The 10,682-nt window shown below is 36.3% G+C and overlaps 1 protein-coding gene across 1 annotated transcript; it reads left to right on the top strand.

Moving 5' to 3' along the window:
* The first annotated feature begins 8,574 nt into the window (after positions 1–8,574).
* On the top strand, positions 8,575–10,015 carry LOC144359408 (uncharacterized). The gene is made up of 2 exons (XM_078012555.1): positions 8,575–9,041; positions 9,688–10,015. The coding sequence occupies exons 1-2, from the start codon at positions 8,575–8,577 to the stop codon at positions 9,755–9,757; spliced, it is 537 nt and encodes a 178-aa protein (XP_077868681.1). The 3' UTR covers positions 9,758–10,015.
* Positions 10,016–10,682: the final 667 nt, after the last annotated feature.

Raw genomic sequence — 10,682 nt, 5'->3', positions numbered from 1 at the left:
CACGATTCAGTTTAGCTATGGACGTGTTTGAATAATATAATTCTAGTTTCCAATGTACATTTATCCTATTTTTTTGTCCGGTTGCAAATAAACACTACCAGAATCAACGAACCATTTTTGTATTTTATTGTCGAAATAATGATCTGTGTTTCGACAGGGTACTCTTTGATATCGTACAAGTATATCAACAAGTATCATAAACATGTTTATTTCAAATATGTCATTGTTGTTCACAGACATTCGGACCCTACTGATCTTCCCCCGTCATACGAAGAGTGTGTTGCAACAAGCGCAAATACGAACACGATAGGGATAACCTCTATTAGCCATCGCGTTGACATGGAAGCAAGAGGGCGTGGTACAGTAGCAATTGATATCGATATTCAAGATCTACATAGTGACAACAGGTAATAATACATTATAAACAGTTATTGTAGTGTGTTAAACCAAAGACTCTATAGTCTTTGGTTAAACTTATACCGAAACAACAGGAAGCCACAATTGAATATTTATTAAAAAACAAATGTGTGTACAATTTAATAACATTATTAATTTTTATGCACAATTTCCAGGATTCACAACGGTTGCCAAGACAATGAAGGATTTGAATATGACGAACCACCACCGCCATCGTATCAAGAGGCCCTAGCACTCAAAGAACGCGCACAATCCGTCTTGAGCTCCACGTCAGTGTGACGACTTATACATTAATACGTCGAGCACGTGTATTCATATTTATTACAAAGCCATCTTGGTACAAAGTTATGGCAAAACTTTCAAGTCTCCGCAGTGGAACTGGTCTTACTTTAAGTTACCTCATCGTGAAGTTGTTTTGTGTGTGTTTTGTTTTTATTATAAATAATGAATTATTTATTTTTATATTTTCGTAACTCACTAACCCTTGCAGTGCGTGTCTGTTTTCTGTGGACGTAATTGGTTCACGCTAGTCACGTGGACAGGATAATATTTGTTGATAAAATAACAGACTATTCAAGGTGGCACCTTTATGTGGTATGACCGTGAACAGCGACAGATTCCAGTTAAATGAATCTTACAAACAAATCGAAGAAATATCATGTTTCTCTGATCTGACGGTGACCGAAACGAGTCGCGCTACTTGAGACCAAAGCACATCGTTATTGTGCGACGTAATAACAGATAATGACGTCATTCTGAACAACTCCCTGGGTAACTGTTACACAAGGATATGGTGCTATAACTGTTACATAGATATGGTTCTTAGAACAAATATATGATATTTGTTTTAATATTTCAATTAATAAAAATCAATTTCTGAACTATGTGTGAATTTAACAAAATTATATTTTACTGTTGTATGTGAATGGATTTAAAAAATGGCGAATATACTTTATAATAATATGTTTTTAAAGGTGATTTCACATGTTCAAGGATGTTACAACACATATTTGATTTCTTATGAGAGAACATTAGAATACTAAAAGTCAACACAAAGGGAAATCGGTGAGTTCATCGTTCCCGGCCTCGCAACACTTTCTGTTTACATGGTGGTACTTAATTATTTATACACTGGCTGTTTCAAATTAATTCAAACTCTAGTAGTCTAGACAGGGACAACATAATTGTTCCCACCAACAAACAATCTTCTTATTCCCACTGTCTGTTGATACTGACCAGAACCACACTTTGTTTAAGACTTCCCGGCATCAAAATAATCTGATCAATAACATCAAGTAAAATTTACGGTAGCTTGCATCAACTATTACTGCAAAAATGCTGTCGCGCTATCGCTGATTGGCTACTCGCCCTGCCAATCAGCTGGACGGTGTCAAAAGACCTTCAAAACAGATCCAAAACATGTTTTCTATCCCAATTGAAAATGCATTGATAATTTGTAACTCCAAACTTTATGAAGCCGATTTTTCAAATGAAACATCAAGGTCCCATAACTCAGTTTAGTGGTCTTATTATTAACACACTTATACACAGTACACTTTGGTGAGTGGCGCAAAATTCGTATGCATAGGAACCTGAGTGATTGTCAAGTAGATGAGAAAATCATGTTTTTCAATATAATGGACGTCTTTACGGAAAATAGAGATTAAAATGGTTTGTGGACCTAGATTTTCCCACTTTACGTACTAAGTATACTATTCACCTTAGCATTTGTGTAGTAGTGAATTGATCGACCCCCATCAGCTTTTTGTGCGATTTGCCATGTATGGTAACATATTTAAAATGTAATATTATAATAATAACAATAAATGTGATTGTTTTGGTGAACCAAACATTATATAATTATAGATGCAGTTTCGTTGGCACTCGCAGCCCTAAGATATGTTTTTACATTTTTATATGTTGACAGACTTCATACAAAATTTCAAAGCCCTGTCATACGTTAAACATACTAAAAAAGCGTTGAAATAACCATTATTATAATTATACATCTGTCACCGTAACCCACAAGTTACAGAGTGCCGTAATTTTGCGGTATTGCCGGTAATTTCATCCTACCATATTAGGAAACGCAAATTCATATGGATATATTACGCGCATAATCGTCCTCTAATAATAAAAACATACATGGCTGCCCCAGTTTATGACCGGACCCCACACAAAGAAATTCGCTTAATCTGTTCTAAACGTTTTGGATTTCGGCATTCCCATGATGTATTCCTGGAAGGAAAAGATTAAGGTTATTACGAGAATACTGCAAAGTATGCACTCCCGTTGTACTGTCTTCGTGCATACTTTGCAGTATCCTCGTAATAACCTCATATTATTGTTTTTTTCCGAATGCATTCCATAATTTGCAAAGCTGTACATAAATAATGAAAGTATGATTTGGAAATTAATACTGATGCCAGAATCTCCGCATAATTAGTTATTAATAACATATTACAAATAAGTAATCTCTCAGTCTATGTGGAAGTAATAACAGATTCATCATAAGTGTCTGCACTGGGTGAATGATTATGCACACTGGCCAATATCATAGTATGCCTATATATTCAGATAGTCTGATTTGCTACAAACGTGTCATTATATTTTGGATGACATAAGATGTAAATGTTCTCAACCTTTTCAACTGAATACCTAAGACGCAGATATACTCATTCTTAAACCTCAACTGTATACTAGTATTATATCGTTTATATATTTTTTATGTCTTAGGTGTTTTGATATTTTTAAATGGCTTTTTTTATTAAAGTTCTACTCGTGGTAGAGCTTCAAAATATTAACCATAGTTTAGTCAATATTGTCCACATATAAACAAAACCGGTTTTTGCTCCAACTTTTCTATTCCCCGTTGTCATTCAATAAAAATATGTTATATTTCAACTCAGACAAGGTTTGAAGTTTCAAGTGTGCCTGGAGGCGAGGTCGGCCGATGTAGACATTTCAACAACGTAACACCATGGTACCAGGGCACCAACGTTGCCAAGGTCGGGCGTGCTTTTGACCATGACATAAATACTGTACAATAACTTGACTGCCGACAGCAGCATACTATGGTCACGGTGGCTCTGTTTTTTTCAATGTTATCTGGCAAATACATTTTGAGTTTTATACAGTCGATGAATATTTCAACATCTTTTTCATCAATCAATTGTAATAATAAAATATACTTTTTTCACAAATTATGAATATATAGATAGATATATTCATATCAGCGAAAACAAACAAAGGTCAATTGGCGAATCTGACAATAATTAATCTCTCAGACTGCGCATGTGACGTGCCATGTATATTAATAACTAATGGCTGATCGACATCGTCTATCTCTGACCTGTTTATCGAAGCACTTAATGATGATAGTTACTGTACAGTAGATATAGCCGTGTATGGTTAACACGATGCACCAGTCGTGAACAATTCCGTTTGATTTACAGTGCAGCATCGACGTACAACTGATCACAATGTACTGGCTCACCTCCGAGTAATATTCGCCAAGTTTTTTTGGGGGGGATTCACAGTAATTTCAATCGCTCTACAGGTACGTTGTACATTTCATCACGGTCTTCCTGTGACCTATCATTTATGTACTGTTGGTGTGATGACCTTATCTCACAGTATCAATGTATCGGTGGTTTTGGGTCAGTGATACGCTAAATTCAAGCAAAAATTACTTAAAAATGAGTGTATATTAAGCAGTATAAATCAATAGTCATTTGTCTTAATTATAATCCAGATGGGTAACATTTTATAATTAAATAATTTTTGTATGTGTGTACACATGACAGCGCACTTTATTGCTTACATCGGCTTAATGTTTAGTTATACTGGCGATATTTGCAAAGTATTAATAAGTAGTGAGGAATACGGAAGTTTATTATCGACTAGCACAGGATTTTTCAGACAGTGTTTGGTAAATGATTTTACGCTTTGCGTCACTGGTTCCAAAATAGCCAAGTCACGTGACACACCTGCCTACTCAGTACATGATGGTGCCACATCTTCATATCTTACGCGAGTCAGGGTGCGTATCGTTAAGCTGACATGCCTGCGCTAATTAACCGCTGTCACTCCGGATGTCCTTCTATGATCGCAAATTGTGGACTCCATATGATTACAATACTATATAGTCGGTAATATCTTACGTATGGGGCAAAAACAGGAAGAGTTGGTTGTTTCCACCAAAAAAATGGGCAGAGGTGTGTACTGCCATCGAAACGGAAACCCATGCCCTTTGTTTGGATTTGGATTTCAAATAAGGATATGGTTTATTTAGGAAACTGTTTCTCTTTTCGAAGTTCTGCGCATGAGAATGACGTGCAATGTCTTTGTTGCGTGGACGCATTTTGGCTTGGACCCACGATCCACGAAAATTTTGCGTTATAGAACATTAAAAAAAAAACTATCAAACCGTGGATCATTAAACGAATTGTCTTTGACAGTGTAAATTAAGTTTTATCTACTAGGTACAATATTCAAAAGACTGTTCCTTTTAAATAAAGAGTTAATTTTATCAATTGTATACCTTTGTATTAAAAAAAGACTAAGGGCGACACGAGAGAATTCAAGAGAATTCATATGCCATAAATTCCTTGTATATATATATACTTCTATTTAATATAAATATTCTATTTCTATATATTTGGGAACAATACGTTATCTTATCACTATTAACTCAAAACCTACGTAAGCTATGAAAAGTTCTATTGTCACTATGTTGGCATATACAATATCCTCATAGTGACCATTGTCTCATTAATCACCCCTCCCACATTTATCCTGATTACATCTCCCACAGTTACGCTGATCAACCCTCCAACACCCCCCCCCCCAATTACTTACAGGGTATTTAATATTTCGCTGTATTGTTTCACACAGGTACACTTTGATGATCAAAAGGATGAAGACGATTTCAGTTTTCTGACATCCAACGAAATATAATCACATATATTCAGCATCTTCGCACGCCTAGTGTATCATTGGCGGTTAACTTGAACTACATAGACTGAAACAAAACTAACCAACATGTCTAAAGCAAGAGATATAGCCAACTTCACCGTCGCCTTTGTGTTGATGCTAGGCGGCATAATCCTCGTGTTTGTCATGGGAATTACAAACGATAGTTCATCAACGCTCGTGGTGCTGGCTCTTGCTGCCGTTCTGATTGCCTTTTTTGTTTATTCTGTTTATAAAATGTTAAAATGGACGGACTGTTTCAATAAATATTGCCTGGGTCGTCCAGTGACGAATGCCGGGACGGCGTCTTCATTAAATACGGCAATTGGGACCCCCAATGAGACACATGTGAATAATATGGAAATGCAGCCATACACACATGATACGAGGTAAGCCATTGGCTAGCAGTGAATGAAACTCACCGCATCTTTATAATCGTTAGTAATGCGCAAGACATATTTTTCAGAATCATTCAAAAATCCGACAAATACCCCCAGTGTATAACTTTGAGCATTGTTTTAGCATGTCTAAATATTTTATTTGACATCAAATCTTGATAAATATGCAGTATAGTCTGATTTGCAACAAATATGTGGCATTATTTGTTGGATGACATAATTGAACACGACAGTGCTCCGTTGTGCGCCCGAATTTACCTGTGCGTACAGAAAGGGCTGGCGCGCTTGCATTTTGACTAGTAATTCGTCGAACGGATACTATACTGCTTATTGTGATACCAAAACAGCTCTTTTTAATTTTAATTTAATTTTCTGCCGTTTTTTTAAAGATGTAAACTAATTATTTAAAAATGATTAAAAGTAATTCACATCGCCCCTCATTTTGTATTTAATGAAATCACATTACATTTATTGTACGATATGTACATACTACGTTTACTTCATTATTTTTGTAATTCCCCGTTTCCTTTCTGTATATATCGTTCTTTCACAGTGGCATGTACATGTACGGCGATTACCCCTTGGAGGAGCCGCCTCCTTACTCAGAGCTGGACCCCAACGTATTTGTGGTGCCTTTACCTTCCGAGGAACAGGGAGAATTTTCTCCCAACGCGCCACAAAATTCGAATTCGCGTAGTCCGTCCGAGGGGAGCATTACGAACACTCCATCGCATCAGCCGGATATACCGAATGTTGTTATTACCAGGGACGAGGAGAACGGTGAAGTTAAGGAAGACGACGTAACGCCGCCGGCTGAGAATGGTGACACCAATGATGATGGTGGTGGTGGTGATGACAGAATCGTGACCGTTAGTGATAAGTAAGTAATACTAAAATCAAAAAGTTGGTTTAGAGTAAAAAACAATTCTAATTGAAGTAATTGATGCTACTTGCACTAAACTGTGGTCAGCAAACTTATATTTAAAGTTAGTTCCATTTAAATCCAAACGAGTCAATCAGATTGACTCGGTCGGTATCATCTCCACTTTGGGCATAGACTATGACAAATGCCGGTGTGTTTGTGTCTATAAATTTTTAGATTTATGAATAACTTATATACGTACATGACTACAGTGTATTTCTGCTGTGGCAGCAATAAACATATGTTCAACTTAAAATATTCCTACCCATGCTGAGTAATCTAGCAGAAATAATCTCCATGCGCAATAATAAGATGCCATATTTTATTTCCTTGAATTACTAAACATTAATTAAGTCAAATGTTAGGATACTAATTCTATGCAAGTGCATACAACAATTAAGCAACTAAAAACAATTTTTTAATTGAGCACAAACTCGTTTTCCATGCATTTGCACGTTATTTTAACAATGAATACATAACACAGTATGTTTTAATTTGCTACCAAAAAAGTAATCGTGGCCCAGTGTTACGTAAATAAAAAAAGGATGACATGTTGAAAAACGCACGTAATGCGCTTTATTTATCAATGTTATTGTTGTTGTTTTTTCCCCTGTAGTGTTGGTTACGACAACGACGCCTATCAAGACGAAGAAGACATTGAAAAATAACAATAAGTCAGAATTGGATTTTAAAATGGGTCAATATTGATTCAGGGCAATACCGTACCAGTGCACCCATTGAACATGCATACATATATAACGGAGATGTTTGTGACAACGATCCACAGGGCGTTTTTTTTTATACAGCACACTGGTAATGATTGACTATGTCTGGTGTGCGTACTGATTATTGGATGACCTCGAGAGATGATTCATGCGAACCGGCGACTTGTGGCCACAGATAACCCTTGGGAGCAATCTTCTCGTCACAGGGTAGCGATCGGTGCCAAAATGAAGAACATAAATAAGATTTTTGGCTACTTTTCTGGATCAACTTAACTTAAAGAGTGTCATCAATACAAGGCGTGGGATTGACAACAGAGTTATTTATTTTACAGTTGATCATCGGATTTGAACTGGAATTTATTTTACCGCAGGATGAACTATAGACTGTGTTTGACATGTTTAATTTGACGCATGTGATAATTTCAATGACGTCACATCGATACGAGACTCGTAGTCAGTCGATTACTGGATACCTTGCATAGGACCATTTTTTTTTGCAGGATTACAAATTTAAGAATTTCGAAGATTATACATTTGTACAGCGTAAAATAATACGTATTTATTATTGTTCATAATTACTAAAAAGTGAAATAAATTTTAAAAAGAATTTTCGTATGATATTGTATTACCATTTAAGACGTTGTATATATATATAAGTGACACAGTTTTTCTGATTTCTATCTAACCAGTGTAAAATAATGACAGCCATTTTAAAATCACATCCATCATACCAAGCTTGAAATATTTGAATTGCTCAGTGTCATACATTCGAAGCTTTCATCCCCCCCCCAAAAAATATTTTGATATGCAAGATAGGCCTTGGTCTTTATAATCACCGATTTAACGGATCACCACGAACAACAATTTATTATTATTTATCGTGATGACCTTAGGGTTAATTTTCAACTTATGGAATGAACGGGGCGATGGAGAAGAGTACGGGTCGAATTCCGTCGAGTCACCACTTATTCTCGGCGCAAATATCGTTGTTATAAAACAGCAAGTTAATTATCATAATCCGCCTAATAATATAGTGGAATTTGAAGATGTTGGATGAGCGCTAACATGAATAATAACAGACGTGTCTTTGAATGACTTCGAACACAGGTCGTGTATTGTTTTGTTATTTGAAACCAAGATGGCGGGATTCATCATGCCATCGACACACAAGACTCGTACGGGCCTACTAATAATTGGCGCCATCGTTATACCCATAATGATCGTACTGTTAGTTATCACTGCTATCGCTGGAATACCGGCACTATTGATTGTAATGCTCATTATAACTGTGCTGGTAGTAGGATCCATTTTTTACACCGGCTACGTCTGGTTCAAACCGGTCTTCCAGGAGCCCGACCCAGATCAACTTCGAGTATCTGAGGTGACGTACAGCCAGGCGAGAGAGGGTGCTTCTCCGAAAGTGATACACTGTACTGTTGTATTTCCTGAAAGCCGGCGAGATGAAGTACGGACGATGCAATTAGAGCGTACATTGGCCGCCAACTCACACTCACACAGTCGACACCATCATCGAACGGCGTCAGATTCAACGTCGCCCATCGTTGAAGCGAACCCAAATTCGGATACTCTGACTAGACAGGAAAGGTATATACTTCACATTCACATAGTTTTGAGATAGTTTTCACGGCGATGTTGCTGCTATTTTTCTTTTTCTACAAGTATCAAATTTGTGTGTACTTTTTATGAATATAGTATTTGTTGTTGTTCCGTTCTATTGGTACGACTTGTTACCCCTCCCAGAATTTCTCGTTGTCAACTTATTTTCCAAAAAAAAAAACTATTCTATTTTGATCACCACATAATGGCCCATACGCGGTATTTCTTTTTTTTAATAAAATCATTTTGATTTCCTCAAACAATTGGAAGGTATTTACTAACAAGGCGATACAAATACATCGCACTCCGTTCTAGTAACATCACTTTCCCCGAAGAACCGAAACGGAAATAAGATTCCCACCACAGACAATTATAAATTGTATCAAGGCGCGGTCTTTAAGATATTAGCAGGCATCCCGGAAAAAAATCCTTGGATCGATTTGTAAAATTGCATTTCAAGTGTTGCATTGTAGCCTACTGCTAGTCTAATTGTGACGTAAGGCCTATAATGCCGATTTTAAAACACAATCAATTTCAACAGCTTGAAACCAATACATATTCTTTGTCGCTTCAAGGGAACACATCATGACATGATCATGATAAATCAATATTGATGTAACGCTTCTCATTTCAGCGTTGGTGATGGAACTATTTACGAAAACAAGGCGTATAACAGTGAAAATGGAGAAGAGTACGAAGCTTAGAGTACATAATTGCCAAATAATAGGACATACATGAATCGCGTTTGCGACATTTCTGTGATCCATCAGAACCCTATGATATAATCCGCGATCGATGCTTCAGTTCAACCTATACAGCGCCCTCATTGTTCACTTAAAACTCAAATGTACACTCAAATGTACATGTATATAAATATGTGTGTACGTTTCCACTGCGGGTTACGGTACTGACCCATTTTAAAATATGCTTATTACAGACAATAAAAATACGCTTTATAATAATTTTGTATCATACTTATAATGATGCATTATGAAATAGAAACATATACCATATATAGAAAGAACTGGCCTATGGGAGAACATGGCCAATATTAGATGGTATACGATAGCGGAGTGTAATTAACTATTTGTTGTGAACATTAACCAGGGCCTTCATTTTCCCAGTTATGTCTGCAGTGTGCCACACATGATTGTGTGGACCCTTTGTGTTCCACGAGTTCCATATATCACGTGATTTTAAACTCAGGACGTTAATCATTTTATTAATAAAAATGTGCCCAATAACAATATCCATATATAAATACCAACAAATCTATTATAGTATATGTAACGAGTATGAGTCACGTGACCAATATAGGTGGGGACACTACGAAGACAAAACTAGTTGACAGAGCATTGATAAGTTTTTAACATATTGTATCACGTTTCTCACAATTTCTTTCAACAATTTCTTTTTTAGGAAAGATTCTGATCAAGTTTTGTAGCCAAGGGAATTATGTTCATTTTGTTTAAAATTAACGAACGAATTCTATGAAAATATATAAAATATTTCAAAACTATTGCATCAAAATCTTGGCCTTTCAAATAATCTAATGAAGAACTATCGATGCCGGTGAGTTTCTGGTTTAGAATCGCTGAGGGCCACATTTGATTTCAAAGCCAGAAACTT

The sequence above is a fragment of the Saccoglossus kowalevskii genome, chromosome 8 (genome assembly GCF_978046115.1).
Source record: "Saccoglossus kowalevskii chromosome 8, keSacKowa6.1, whole genome shotgun sequence".
Classification (NCBI taxonomy): Eukaryota; Metazoa; Hemichordata; class Enteropneusta; family Harrimaniidae; genus Saccoglossus; species Saccoglossus kowalevskii.
Note: the sequence above shows the minus strand (reverse complement) of the source record. Positions and strands in the feature narration are given on the sequence as shown.